The sequence below is a fragment of the Drosophila ananassae genome (genome assembly GCF_017639315.1).
Source record: "Drosophila ananassae strain 14024-0371.13 chromosome 4 unlocalized genomic scaffold, ASM1763931v2 tig00000061, whole genome shotgun sequence".
Classification (NCBI taxonomy): Eukaryota; Metazoa; Arthropoda; class Insecta; order Diptera; family Drosophilidae; genus Drosophila; species Drosophila ananassae.
Window position 1 is genome coordinate 4,175,328 of NW_025319038.1, and position 15,293 is coordinate 4,190,620.

General features: G+C 43.1%; 1 protein-coding gene across 1 annotated transcript; it reads right to left on the bottom strand.

Annotated features, from left to right (window-relative positions):
• Positions 1-9,164: 9,164 nt before the first annotated feature.
• Positions 9,165-10,686, bottom strand: LOC26515067 (ATP-binding cassette sub-family D member-like). Its single transcript, XM_032455815.2, has 4 exons — positions 9,867-10,686; positions 9,717-9,806; positions 9,501-9,626; positions 9,165-9,445 (listed from the first exon to the last, which is right to left on the bottom strand). Exons 1-4 carry the CDS (start codon positions 10,439-10,441, stop codon positions 9,346-9,348), a joined length of 891 nt encoding a protein of 296 aa, XP_032311706.1. The 5' UTR covers positions 10,442-10,686; the 3' UTR covers positions 9,165-9,345.
• Positions 10,687-15,293: the final 4,607 nt, after the last annotated feature.

The window sequence follows — 15,293 nt, forward strand, 5'->3', positions numbered from 1 at the left end:
TCCATGAGAGTTACTCTACGCTTTTGGATGCTACCAGTGGTACTGGGATTTCAACCGCTCCATACAGGCCTGCTCCGTCATTGCCCCCGTTGCCAATGCCAACATTTAGCGCCGGCTATTTAGGACAACCATTGACAGTCACCCGCACTTGACCAAGATGGAGAAGCTCATGTGGCTCATTTCCTGTCTGCGGGACTCAGCCCTGGAGACTGTGAGGGCGCTTGAGCTTACCGACGCTAACTATGATGTTGCCCTTGACCTTTTGCGCAACCGTTTCAGCAACCGACGGTTAATCTTCCAGGCTCACATCAACGAGATCGTGCCGCTAAGGGTGGTTGAGCCGGGATCCGTTGCTACTCTTCGGGAGTTAGCCGACCGATTCAATGGACGTATACGGGCCCTATGAGTTCCGGGACGTCGGGATGCCTCCTCACCCATCTCATCTTCCAAAAGCTGGACCCTCAGCGTGTGGATCTGCTGATTGGAGCAAGCCTGTTTTTTGATCTGCTCTCAGTTGGGCAAATCCAGCTAGGACACGGTCTGCCTCTGGTGCAGAAGACACGTTTTGGATGGGTAGTTTCTGGAGGAGGTGGCACCCCAGGAAAACCACGTTTGGGCGCCTCATGTAAGATGATTCCTGCTGACTCCGCAAACCCTTTTGACGATCGCCTCGATTATCTTCTCCACCAATTCTGGGAATTGGATGCCTGCACTGCGCCTATCGTTCATGCTACTAAGGAGGAGCTCGATTGCGGGGGCCACTTCGTCACTTATTCAGTTCGCCTTCCAATGAAGCACAGTGTGGAGCTGTTAGGGGAATCCTACGCACAGGCTTTGCGGCGGTTCCATTCACTTGAGCGCAAGCTGGATCGTCATCCGAATTTAAGGACCCAATATAAGTCTTTCATCAAGGAATACTTAGATCTGGGTCACATGTCTCTGGTTTCGCTGGAATTGCGAGGTAAGTGTCAGTATTTCCTTCCCCATCACTGCGTCCTGAAGGAAGACAGTTCCACCACTAAGCTACGAGTTGTGTTCGATGGTTCGGCTGCTACATCCTCTGGTTATTCCCTCAATGATGTCCTGATGTCCGGCCCCGCGATTCAACCGAAGCTTTTTCATACTTTGCTTCAGTTTCGGTCTCACCTTGTTGCTTGGACTGGAGACATTTGCAAGATGTACTATTGCGTAAAGGACTTTCCGAATAATAGTTTGCTGCAGTGCATTCTCTGGAGAGATTCTTTCCATGTTGACGTGAAGGTTTTTAAGCTCGATACCGTGACATACACCGGAACAAAACCTGCGTCTTTTCTATCTGTTCCCTCAATGCACCAGCTGGCTAAAGATGAAGGTGCCGGTTTTCCTGTTGGCTCTCGTGTTGCCCTCCAGGATTTTTATGTGGACGACCTCGTATCTGGTGCCCCAACGAAGACTGAAGCGATTGAGATAATTGCTCAGACATCGAGCTTGTTGAACAAGGGTCAGTTTCAATTAAGGAAATGGTGCTCCAACCTCCCAGAGGTTTTGGAAGGCGTACCCGAAGGTGATAGAGAGTCATACTTAAAATTTGACGATGGCAGTCCATTCACAAAGACTCTTGGATTAGCATGGGATCCTTCTGCTGACCTACTGCTGTTTTCCTTTGAAGCTCTTTAGCCCACCGCCAAACCAACCACTTGGAGTGGTTGGAATTCTGTTCCAGTTATGACCAAACTCAGCGAATTAAATTTCCTCGCTTAGTCATTCCCTGCGAAGAAAGGCTGGAGGTCCACGGATTCTGCGACGCTAGCTTGGATGCGTATGGAGCTTGCTTATATGTATTGTCAAGGTCTGATTGTCGGCTGTTATGCTCAAAGAGTCAAGTGGCACTTATTAAAACTCAGACAATACCGAAGCTAGAACTATCTGGAGCTGAGTTACTATCAAGACTGATGGCTGAAGTTGCTGATCTTGAAACAGATAAGGGAGATTATAATTGTTGGTGTGACTCCTCGGTTGCCCTTTCTTGAATTCAAGATGAACCTGCTCGCTTTAACTTGTTTGTTTCTAATCGGGTCTCTTCCATACATGAGCTCACCAAGCTTTTAACCCAGCCGATCTACTGTATAGAGGTTCTCTTCCCGCTGGGCTATTAAACTCCCAGCTTGGGTCCCAAAGCCCTCCATTTCTTCGTGGTTCCAAAGATGATTGGCCCATAGCTATTGTGGCCGAAACCATCGAACTTCGCGACAGGACTTTATTAGCTACGGCTCCACCTAGGGATATCGTAGCATTGTGAAAGTTTCCCAACTCGTTTCTCTCCCTACAGAGAGTGTTAGCCTGCATTTACTAATTTTTCCGCCGCATCCGTCACGAAGGGATTTCTGTCCAGGATCTCAAAGGAGGAACCCATCTGCTGTGGCGCGTCGTCCAGCTTACCGAGTTTAAGAAAGAGATAAACTTACTAAAATCGCGCAGATTGGTTCTGCCCTCAAGCCCGCTTGCCTCGCTTGCTCCTTTTGTAGATGATGCTGATTTGCTTGGTGTTGACGGGCGATTGCGGAACTCTGCGCTGGATTTTGATGGACGTCATCCGATCATTCTTCCCAGAGGCCATCCCGTCACTTCGGCTATAGTGACTCACTTTCACGAGATGAACTTGCACTCTGGCCCTCGGGCATTAATTGCGATAATTCGTTCTCAATACTGGCCCATTGGGGGGAGAAAGACCGTTTCAAGGGTTTTGAACAAATGCATTCGCTGTTTTCGCGCAAAGCCTCGGCTACTGGAGCCATGTCATGGGTGATCTTCCGACCGCGAGAGTTGAAGGATTCCAAAGTTTTGATGTCGCAGGTGTGGATTTTTGCGGACCTTTTTTCTACAAGGCAAAGACTCGGAATAAGGGCCTTATTAAATGTTAAGTGAGCGTATTCATCTGCTTCAGTACGAAGGCAATCCATTTGGAGTTAGTCAAGGACCTTTCCACCGCTTCGTTTCTGAACGCCCTCCCACGGTTTATTTGTACGCGACGTAAACCCAGACAGATTTTTGTGGGTGCCAAGAATGAGCATATGGATTTGAAGCGAAGATTCCTCAGCCAGGATCACCAGGCTTCCCTGCTCGATTTTTGCCTGACGGAGTCTATCGAGTGGTCTCCCCATTTTGGCGGTCTGTCGGAAGCAGAATTAAGACGGCGAAATTGAGGACTTTGTTGTGCCGCATTGCCTCAATCATTAATTCTAGACCCCTTGAGTCCATTTCAGAAAATCGTGCGGACCTAGATACTCTAACTCCGGCTCATTTTCTAAATGGCGGACCGCCTTCAACGCTCATCGAACCGGACTTTACTGCCCTAAACTTCAATCGTCTGGATGGGTGGCAGAGAGTCTCCTTCTTGCAGCAAGTTTTCTGGGCCCGTTGGAAGGAGGAGTATCTCACGCTGTTGCAGCAGCGTTCCAAATGGCGCACCCCTGGCCCTGTAATTTCTGTTGGGGACATAGTCCTGATGAAGGATGAGAATCTAGCTGGTGCTGGTCCTTGGGCGTGACGGAGTGAACCGTGTAGCCATACTTAAGACAGCGGTTGGAACGACTAAGCATAGGAGGCGTTTTGGTCCAAAAGACAAAGGAGGAAGGAGTGGAAAAGCTTAACAAAGCCCAGCGAAATTACTCTGTAACATAACAGGAGTGTCTTGCGGCAATAATAAGTGTTAAACGCTTTCGTCCTTACGTAGAAGGCCACGACTTTACTATCGGAACCGATCATGCATCGCTCATCGCGAGATGGGCCCTCAAGTTACAGTCGTTTAGGTTTACCATTGAGCATCGTAAAGGGTCGCTGAATGTCGTTCCGGATGCACTGTCGAAAGTAAATGAGGACGAATTTGTAAGCATAGATGCCTCTCATGGGTTGTTAATAGATACCGCCTCTGAATATTTTAGAAGTCCCGAGTATATGAGTCTGATAGACAGTCTTAAAGCCAATGGTGCGAAATTCCCTGACGTAAAAGTTGTGGACGGATTAGTATATAGGTGCGCAGAACATGCAACAGGTGAGCCACTCCACGACGTATACATTTGGAAGCTGTGGGTACCCGTACAACTGGTACGTGATGTTTTCAAGAATGCGCATGTTCATCCGCTTGCATCTCACGGCGGAGTTCACAAGACGCTTGAGCGAGTAACACGCTTGAGCGAGTAACACGCTTGAGCGAGTAAGACGCTATTATTAATGGCCCGGCTTGGTGGGAGACGTTAAGGCGTATATTGGCGGGTGTGAAGGTAGCTTGTAAGACCTCTAAGGCACCCAACATTCCTTTAAGACCTCCGATGGGTAAGGCTCCAGAGTCTGAAAGATTCTTTTAACGGATTTATATTGATTTCCTGGGTCTATATCCTCTTTCAAGGAGTGGGAATATAGGTATCTTTATAGTCTTAGACCACTTTTCAAAATTTGTATTTGTCAAAGTCGTTAAGAAACTGGAAGAAGCAGTCGTGATTAAGTACCGAAAAGAAGAGTTGTTTCACCTTTGCGGGGTTCCAGAAACAGATGTATCTGATATTGGTTCACAGTGCAGATCAGAACAATTTCAAAAGCTTCTGAGGGAACATAGGATTACTCACAAGCTGACTGCTATCCATTCGCCACAAGATCGCGTTAACCGATCATTAATACGGCAAATCGATCTTATGTTTATGCCAGCTATTTGCTGTGCTTTAAGGTCAGCCACGCATTCGGAAATTGGTCGGCCTATTATATAGTATTTGGCCAACATATGGTAACATTAGGTGGTAATTATGCTTTGTTAAGGTCGCTTGAGGTTTTGCAGGATAGAGGAGTAGCATTCAGTCGAGAAGACTCACTTGAATTGTCTCGAGTTAGAAAAAAAACAAGAAAAAAAAAAAAATGAAAAATTAACTATTAACTGAATTTATTTTGAATACCAAGAAGTATGAACTGAGAATGTAATTAAATGTTACCTTAATTCTGTTGTAAAAAACCCAACGTATCTGTTAAGAAGTATGTAGAAGGTAAAATTCTTGAAAGGTCCAGTAAAAGGAAAAGCTCTCATGCAGAATAATAAGAGAAGAAATTATATTATAAGATCGCGTAAATGTCAATGAATCATTAAGAGAAGAGCTTAACATGAGAATTTACCAACAAGAGAACTAACCTACAACGTAGAAGAGAAGTAGAAGAATTAACGTAGAAGAGACTTTTTTTTTTTAATTCAGTAGTAACGATAAGCAAGATAACATTAAGATATGTTTTTGTGCTCTTCCCCTATACCTAAGTTTTTAGCTGCGTCACTCATGGAAGCGCTTTTATCGGTGGATCAGCAGGTGAGCGATTATAACGCTAAATAATGTTTTGGTGAGTGTTAGCTCAACAATGAAGCTACTTTTATATGCGTTTATATGGAAGGTATCTTAATACCATTTGATATTTTAACAACAAACACAATGATATTCATTTAAAGTAAACACGATCTGAAGTTAAAGTTAAATTCCTATATTAATAATCTTTGTTCTCTTTTGAAATTCAGCTTGAAAAATTATTGTGAATCAATTATTGATAAACACTGTTAACTTGCTATACTTAATGAAATGTTCAGTTCGAGTTTATTAAAACGATTTCTCGATATACCCCTGACCTATAAAATTGACATGTATGGATAAGAAAACCCTTGAAAACCAAACCACAATTTTTACCCACGTATTTCTTAAGGTAGTTTGTATATGTTCGTTCGTAGAGCGTTATGCGGCCACTACGTCGAATTTGAACTCGCGGGCAAACCCGTAGATGCCGGAGTCGCAGTCAAAAGATCATATAAAGGTACTGAATAAAGGTACCTGGATTCTGCAAGGGACTGATCGGGTTGACCAGATGCTTGCTGTGATCAGGCTGGAGTGGATGTGGGGTACTTGAAGTCCTTGGCTGGTTTTCCTCTAGTACAGATGGTATGGTGGTTCGGCTGATTCCTTATCGGCCGGTCCTACTTGTGGTCCGTTTACACAGGAGCCACTCGAAGTAGATTCGATGATGAAAGTTCTACTAGTGGTCCGCTTACACTGGAGCCACGCGAAGTAGATAGCCTTCAGAGAGTCCCACTTGTGAACCGTTTTACACAGGATCACTCGAGTAGGTTGATTTTAAGTGCCGTAGTTCAGACACTGAGTAACGAGACGATTCACTCTGATTTCGAAACTATCTTTATTTTAGAAGAACAATTCTTACATAAGATGCTAAATTATACATAATTAAATCTAAGGAAATCTGGACGTGCTAAAACTAATGTTAATGCCAGGGTCTCCCACCTTTGAGTCTGCTGACTCAGATTGTTTGTTCATGTACTGCTTGTACATGCATTTCGGCTTAGCTAGCTGGTTTTTGCTTTCATCGGTCAGTCGGTCATTCTTCCCGATGATAGTGCTAATTTCTGCTTCTGGCGCCGTCTACTAGTGCTGGCTTATTAGGTTGGATATTGTTTTGTGCTTATTGCTAATAGGTTAGTGGGTTTGTATATTGCAACATGGTGATGCATATTGATTGGATCAAATTACTAATTGTGCAAGGATGTAAGATTGTTTCTTTTTTTTGATTCTTTATCTGTCTCTTAACCCCTTTCAATTTTACTGTGTTGAGCTTATCTCTTTTTTCCGGCCAGAATGGCTAACTTATATCACACGCATATTTCGAATATTTAGGATTCTAAGAGCACCCCAAGACTGCAGCTCATCGCACACCACTACACTTGCCGACGAGACAGAGCCGAATTACAAATGCGTGCAACGCTCAGTCAGGACTAGCATCAGCTCTAGGTTATCCGTAACAGCTTACTGGTTAGGCATTTTTTAAGTAGTATGCTTAGTTTAGCTTGAGAAAGTAAAGCTTAAGTCAGAAAAGGACTAAACCTATCAAGACCACATTAACAATAACCAAACCGCAGAAATTGCTTTTGACAGTGTAATACGATCGGTCCACTATCCTTATCTTATCAAGGCAATGAATATAGTAATAATGGCAATGATCAAGGTAATTTTAACTGGGACTTGACTAATATCAAACAGGTTCTATCTAGTAGCAGTACCAATAAAGAATAAAAGTACAAAAACAGTACCCAAAGTTATTTTTTAAGTGAGTTCTTATAAGAAATTTACATGAAAATGTTGAATCTATTTAAATTTTATTAACTCATTGCACGCTAACATGTATAGATAGAAAGATTTTCTTGTGATCGGACATTTGGAAATAAGCAATTGAGAATATAATCCACTGTTACTGTTCCGCATGATTTGGATCGTCTCGTCCAACTTAAAGGCGAAGACCACGTCGCTTTTCTACCTGTTATGTAGTCATACCTGAAATACTCAACGCCGTCCCCTATCTCGAACACAGCTCCGTTTCCTCCGTCGTCCTAGCTGCTGTCGAGGTTGTATCCCGGGGGTGTGTATTCCGAAGCATACCGATATCGAGGAGATCTTTTCCCCACGGCGTCACGTGGCTTTGGTACGGTATCCATCGTTGGCTCGGGTGTGGCGCGGGGGTGGCCATGCTACGGTGTGGTTGGGTTGAGCGGCGTCGTAAGCTGCCTCAGAGCGGAGTCGTTCCTAGGCTGGCGTCTAGGTCTTGCTATTTATAGTTTCTAATAGCAGCCGAATAAGTAGACGAGTTTTAGTTAAAATTTTCAATATTTTATGTTGGGGTTAAATTTAACCCTAAAACCGCAACCGCTTTCAAAAAGCTCCCAAAAAAAAAGGTATTATAATTTTGATCAAAAGTGTGCAACGCAGTGAAGGAGACATCTCCGACCCTATAAGTCGATATGAGCATGTCCATCTATCCGTCTGTCTGTCTTTTTCTACGCAAACTAGTCTTTCAGTTTTAAAGCTATCGAGCTGAAACTTTGACCACATCCTTCTTTTGTCATCCGACAATGTCCTATTGCTGCCATATAACTGAACGATAGGAAATGGCACAACTTTAACTGCAAGGGTACATCAGCTTCGACACCGTCCGAAGTTAGCTTTTCATTCTTGTTTTTAAATGGTTTTGTTGGTGGCTGCTGGGCCCACAATTAACTTAGGTCTTTTATCAATTTTCAAGATTAGTACTACTCGGTCATTGATTGTGAGTAAATCAAGGGTTAATTATGTTACGGGTAAGGTTATGGTTAGCTTTAAATGTCTCATTTTCGGTGACATCTTCGTTGTCTTCTGGGTTTTCGTCTATTTTTAAATGGGCCTTCGAATTTTGGGGCTTGCTGGGTCGTACACCTCGGAGGCCTTGGATAGATGGTCATGGAATACAAGAACAAAGGATCTTAAGGTATCCTTCTCCGCACGGTTTTACCGTCGTCCTTGCTCCTGGTTGGCTACATGTATCGTGGATCGTCTGATAGATATACCGTATCTGTTTGGAATGTTTGGTTGGCGTCAGCTGTGGTCCCGCTGTGTGTGCGTAGTCCGTAGCTCGTAACCTTTTAGGACGAAGGCGGTGCTGTGTCCGGTCGTCTCAGATACGCTGGAGTTGATCGGTATCCAATGTGTTTTGTTGATTGCCGACGCACTGGGCTATCATGGTTTTAATGGTCCGATTGGCTCGCTCTCTACAGTTTTATCGTGGAAAGTAGGGTCGGATTTCACGAGGTTGCGGAACACTTTAAACCAAAGTGACCTAGAATCCTTTCGCGGAAGGCCCGCATCTGGGTGGCCGAGGTGGCTTTTTTCAAAGGGACTAGTTTCACCCATTTAGAAAAGACATCAATAAAAACTAGTAACTAGTAAACTAGTAATGTGCTAGTAAGTCCTTGTTTGGACAGGGTTCTAATTTACAACTCTGATCCGTATTTAACATCGATCTAGATCTATGGCTCAAAACTCTGAAGAAATTCAAGCTGCAACAACATAGAAATTATTCAACATGTACAATCAAAGATCCTGAAAACAACAACTGGAGACCCCTGCTACATCCGCAACTCAAACATTCATCCCCATCCATCTAACACCCGCAAAGAAGGAAATTGACTAGACTATCCAGCTAAGCTATCTTTATAGGGAAACAAGCGATTTTGTACCAGTTAACTAATATAATTAATTAATAGATTAAAATTAATTTTTATTATCTTAAGGTCTAGAGAATATTCAATCGAAGAACATAGTTTAAACAAAATAAAACAAAAAGAATATAGTGTGGAGAATGGGAGAAGCTTTTATGAAAGTTTTTATGAAAAAGTACGTTTATTACAAAAATATCAATTCAAATATTCAGTTGACAGAAAATCACAAAAATATATGATTAATAGACCAAATAAAAATATAAAAATTTTTATGCCTGCTTAAGGTAAAATGAAGCATATTCAGTGAATTATTGAAGGAACTTTTCGTTTTGCTGCTCGTTCTCATCCATTCTTCTGAAACACCAGTTTCCTAAACCATCGAATTCAAGAATATGAGTATGATATTTCCTATTAAAGAACAAATTTAATAAAGAAAAATTCTACAACACGTTATTTTTCTTACCATAACGTCGGCCTATGTGTAATTGTTAATAGAGTAATTCCCATGTCTTTGGCAATTTCATATATTGAACTCTCAACGTCAATTGATACTGCACTTGTGCATTCATCAAGAAGGGCATATCGTGGCCTAAATAAATTATTTAATTGTAAAATACTAATTAAAATATTATATAAATAGAATGTAAATAAATAGAATATAAATAAAATATAATTTTACTTATGATAGAAAAGGCGAGCAACAGCCATTCGTTGTTTTTCCCCTCCTGATAATATATCCTTCCAATCACGGACAACGTCAAATCCATCACTGGAATAAGCAATAATATACATTTATAAAAACACTCACACGGCAGCTCATATTCCTCACCGTTGGACAATGTGTTCAAGGCTAACCATTTTCAAAATATTATTTAGCTCTTTAACAGTTATTTTTTTACGATTCATATCATCCCGTGTATCAGGATATATTATTTGGTCGCATAAACTTCCAATTGACATATATGGTCGTTGTGGAATGTAAAACATGCAGGGGACATCTTCCTCTGGCCGAGGCATGTGTAATTCGCCTGCATATATTGGCCAAAGTCCACTTAATATTCGGAATAAACTTGACTTTCCGCATCCATTTGGGCCAGTTATTAACAAATGCACACCAGGCTGTATACATAATGTCAGGTTGGGTACAACTATATCACAGTTAGGTGTCACTACTGGGACTTCTCTTAGGGTAATTGACATATTTTTTGGATCATTTGTATAAACTATTCGACCCTTTGCAATTGGTTTCCCATTACGAAACTCAATAAATGCATTCTTATCATCATTGTTTGCCACAGTTGCTTTGCAATAAACTCCTTGTGCGGTTTCCCTAAACACATCCATCATACCAGCAACCCGGGAAGTGTAACCAGCAAGAGCCACTATCTCTTTATAAGAGGACATTAATCTCTCAATAGCGTCCGCCGCAGAAATAAGTAAATTTCTGGCTGTTGTTAATATTGAGTGCGTTCACTGACGTGTGATTCCTTATTTCCAGAATCATGACCTGTCAAAGTTTTACTATCATTGCCTGTCAAAATTGGAAGCGACACCATAACCATTCCAGTACCAGACCAAACGTACTTCATGAAAAATTGTTCAAGCATTATAAACCAAAGTCTTTGACTATATATATTATTCATTTGACTTATAAGTCGGTTGTATGCATGTCGTAGCTGCTGCATCTCCACCTGGGAATAATAAAATGTAGTTACTAATAATTTTGGGCTTGAGTTATGCATGACAAAAAAAAAATACAAAGACACATAGACAACGTCGGAGCAACCAATTTTTCGATTGAGGACTTTTTTTTTATTATTATTTTTCTTACTTTCATACTTCCAATTGTATTTTTCCCAATTTTATTGGGCAGCTCCCAATATTATTTTTTAGTTCCTTTTCTAAAATGCATTCTTAGATAGTTACCATAACGTTAGGTTTTCATACAAACAAAATAGCAGAATCACACATAAACGATTAATAAATACCGAATACTTGAATTGACTTATACTGTAATGGTACCGTCAAATGCTGGGTAGACAAAATTTCTGAAAGCGAGTCGGGGCTGTGCCAAGCACTGCTTGTAAATAATGATTCAGTGTTTAGAACAAAAAATTTAAGTGGACACCTTAGCGCAGTGCAATACACGAAGAAAGGAAAGAAAAAGTAACTTCATTGACTACATTGGTGGCACCGGCTAGCTTTGTGCGTTATGGAAAAACCCAAAATGGTCAAATATATTTGGCGAAAATTTGGCGGATTAGGTTTCCCAAAGTGAAATCTGTACCAAGTCCCATCATTTTAACTTAGAAAACACAATAGTTATGGTAATAATACAACTTTTGTTGTTTTTAAAGATAAAAGGTTGTGATTTACTTAAGATTCTGTTGTTTCTGTAATTCAGATTCTTTCTGTTGTGATGTGATCAGGAGGTTATACTGATCAAGAGTATATATACTTTGTAGGGTCAGAGACTCCATTTTCAGCCAGATGGTGCAATAGCGCATCTGAGGTTGCTTTACAATGGTGGCGGTTTATTTGCAGAATCCGTAGGGACATCTGCAAGAGTCCCTTCCACCATCGTAATTTCAGCCTCCTCTTCATCCGAGAGGTCGTCATCGTTTACCAAACTTGCTGATATGCTGAGAAGCCAGATGCGTCTAAGTTTACTAAGAAATGGAAGTCTGGCAATTATAATGCCAAAGTATTTTGTATAATTTTAGGTCAATGCCAAGTATTGGAGGACCTACCCATATAAGTTTAACTTGGTTCTACAATTTTGTGGCAAAAACACGCGACCTTCATCAACTCCCTATTGTCGGCATATAAAACTGATTTGTCAGAAAGAATCAAGCAATTAAATATGATTGGACAACGTAACCAGCCAATTATGGTCCACCAAGCCAACGATTACCAGCACATTTACCATAGACCATATACCATAGACTACCAGTGGTACTGGGATTTCAACCGCTCCATACAGGCCTACTCCGTCATTGCCCCCGTTGCCAATGCCAACATTTAGCGCCGGCTATTTAGGACAACCATTGACAGTCACCCGCACTTGACCAAGATGGAGAAGCTCATGTGGCTCATTTCCTGTCTGCGGGACTCAGCCCTGGAGACTGTGAGGGCGCTTGAGCTTACCGACGCTAACTATGATGTTGCCCTTGACCTTTTGCGCAACCGTTTCAGCAACCGACGGTTAATCTTCCAGGCTCACATCAACGAGATCGTGCCGCTAAGGGTGGTTGAGCCGGGATCCGTTGCTACTCTTCGGGAGTTAGCCGACCGATTCAATGGACGTATACGGGCCCTATGAGTTCCGGGACGTCGGGATGCCTCCTCACCCATCTCATCTTCCAAAAGCTGGACCCTCAGCGTGTGGATCTGCTGATTGGAGCTAGCCTGTTTTTTGATCTGCTCTCAGTTGGGCAAATCCAGCTAGGACACGGTCTGCCTCTGGTGCAGAAGACACGTTTTGGATGGGTAGTTTCTGGAGGAGGTGGCACCCCAGGAAAACCACGTTTGGGCGCCTCATGTAAGATGATTCCTGCTGACTCCGCAAACCCTTTTGACGATCGCCTCGATTATCTTCTCCACCAATTCTGGGAATTGAATGCCTGCACCGCGCCTATCGTTCATGCTACTAAGGAGGAGCTCGATTGCGGGGGCCACTTCGTCACTTATTCAGTTCGCCTTCCAATGAAGCACAGTGTGGAGCTGTTAGGGGAATCCTACGCACAGGCTTTGCGGCGGTTCCATTCACTTGAGCGCAAGCTGGATCGTCATCCGAATTTAAGGACCCAATATAAGTCTTTCATAAAGGAATACTTAGATCTGGGTCACATGTCTCTGGTTTCGCTGGAATTGCGAGGTAAGTGTCAGTATTTCCTTCCCCATCACTGCGTCCTGAAGGAAGACAGTTCCACCACTAAGCTACGAGTTGTGTTCGATGGTTCGGCTGCTACATCCTCTGGTTATTCCCTCAATGATGTCCTGATGTCCGGCCCCGCGATTCAACCGAAGCTTTTTCATACTTTGCTTCAGTTTCGGTCTCACCTTGTTGCTTGGACTGGAGACATTTGCAAGATGTACTATTGCGTAAAGGACTTTCCGAATAATAGTTTGCTGCAGTGCATTCTCTGGAGAGATTCTTTCCATGTTGACGTGAAGGTTTTTAAGCTCGATACCGTGACATACACCGGAACAAAACCTGCGTCTTTTCTATCTGTTCCCTCAATGCACCAGCTGGCTAAGGATGAAGGTGCCGGTTTTCCTGTTGGCTCTCGTGTTGCCCTCCAGGATTTTTATGTGGACGACCTCGTATCTGGTGCCCCAACGAAGACTGAAGCGATTGAGATAATTGCTCAGACATCGAGCTTGTTGAACAAGGGTCAGTTTCAATTAAGGAAATGGTGCTCCAACCTCCCAGAGGTTTTGGAAGGCGTACCCGAAGGTGATATAGAGTCATACTTAAAATTTGACGATGGCAGTCCATTCACAAAGACTCTTGGATTAGCATGGGATCCTTCTGCTGACCTACTGCTGTTTTCCTTTGAAGCTCTTTAGCCCACCGCCAAACCAACCACTTGGAGTGGTTGGAATTCTGTTCCAGTTATGACCAAACTCAGCGAATTAAATTTCCTCGTTTAGTCATTCCCTGCCAAGAAAGGCTGGAGGTCCACGGATTCTGCGACGCTAGCTTGGATGCGTATGGAGCTTGCTTATATGTATTGTCAGGGTCTGATTGTCGGCTGTTATGCTCAAAGAGTCAAGTGGCACTTATTAAAACTCAGACAATACCGAAGCTAGAACTATCTGGAGCTGAGTTACTATCAAGACTGATGGCTGAAGTTGCTGATCTTGAAACAGATAAGGGAGATTATAATTGTTGGTGTGACTCCTCGGTTGCCCTTTCTTGAATTCAAGATGAACCTGCTCGCTTTAACTTGTTTGTTTCTAATCGGGTCTCTTCCATACATGAGCTCACCAAGGCAATAAAATGGCGTTATGTTCCTACTGCTTTTAACCCAGCCGATCTACTGTATAGAGGTTCTCTTCCCGCTGGGCTATTAAACTCCCAGCTTTGGTCCCAAAGCCCTCCATTTCTTCGTGGTTCCAAAGATGATTGGCCCATCGCTATTGTGGCCGAAACCATCGAACTTCGCGACAGGACTTTATTGGCTACGGCTCCACCTAGGGATATCGTAGCATTGTGAAAGTTTCCCAACTCGTTTCTCTCCCTACAGAGAGTGTTAGCCTGCATTTACTAATTTTTCCGCCGCATCCGTCACGAAGGGATTTCTGTCCAGGATCTCAAAGGAGGAACCCATCTGCTGTGGCGCGTCGTCCAGCTTACCGAGTTTAAGAAAGAGATAAACTTACTAAAATCGCGCAGATTGGTTCCGCCCTCAAGCCCGCTTGCCTCGCTTGCTCCTTTTGTAGATGATGCTGATTTGCTTGGTGTTGACGGGCGATTGCGGAACTCTGCGCTGGATTTTGATGGACGTCATCCGATCATTCTTCCCAGAGGCCATCCCGTCACTTCGGCTATAGTGACTCACTTTCACGAGATGAACTTGCACTCTGGCCCTCGGGCACTAATTGCGATAATTCGTTCTCAATACTGGCCCATTGGGGGGAGAAAGACCGTTTCAAGGGTTTTGAACAAATGCATTCGCTGTTTTCGCGCAAAGCCTCGGCTACTGGAGCCATGTCATGGGTGATCTTCCGACCGCGAGAGTTGAAGGATTCCAAAGTTTTGATGTCGCAGGTGTGGATTTTTGCGGACCTTTTTTCTACAAGGCAAAGACTCGGAATAAGGGCCTTATTAAATGTTAAGTGAGCGTATTCATCTGCTTCAGTACGAAGGCAATCCATTTGGAGTTAGTCAAGGACCTTTCCACCGCTTCGTTTCTAAACGCCCTCCCACGGTTTATTTGTACGCGACGTAAACCCAGACAGATTTTTGTGGGTGCCAAGAATGAGCATATGGAGTTTGTTGGGCCAAGCAGCCACCAAAAGGTGCATTTAAAATAATCATAAAATGCTAAGCTGCAGCTGTTGTTATCAGCATGTTTTCGTCTCTGTTTTGTCTCCCAGTTTCGCATGCGCTTTATTGTTATTTGTAGCGTATGCGCTTTGGGGAGCTTTGGTTGAGCTTCTGCGCAAGCTCTTAGGTTTTTATGACTTGTAATTCGGCATTGTTTTGGACCGGTCGCGGAATTTGTTTTGGGGTTAAATTGACCCATAA

Excerpts from the sequence above, each read along its gene's own strand:
- LOC26515067 (XM_032455815.2), bottom strand. The coding sequence starts at position 10,441 with ATGTCCTCTTATAAAGAGATAGTGGCTCTTGCTGGTTACACTTCCCGG. Across the intron at positions 9,807-9,866 it reads CTTGAACACATTGTCCAACG|TGATGGATTTGACGTTGTCC; the intron begins GTGAGGAATATG and ends TGCTTATTCCAG. Across the intron at positions 9,627-9,716 it reads GCTCGCCTTTTCTATCATAA|GCCACGATATGCCCTTCTTG; the intron begins GTAAAATTATAT and ends TAATTTATTTAG.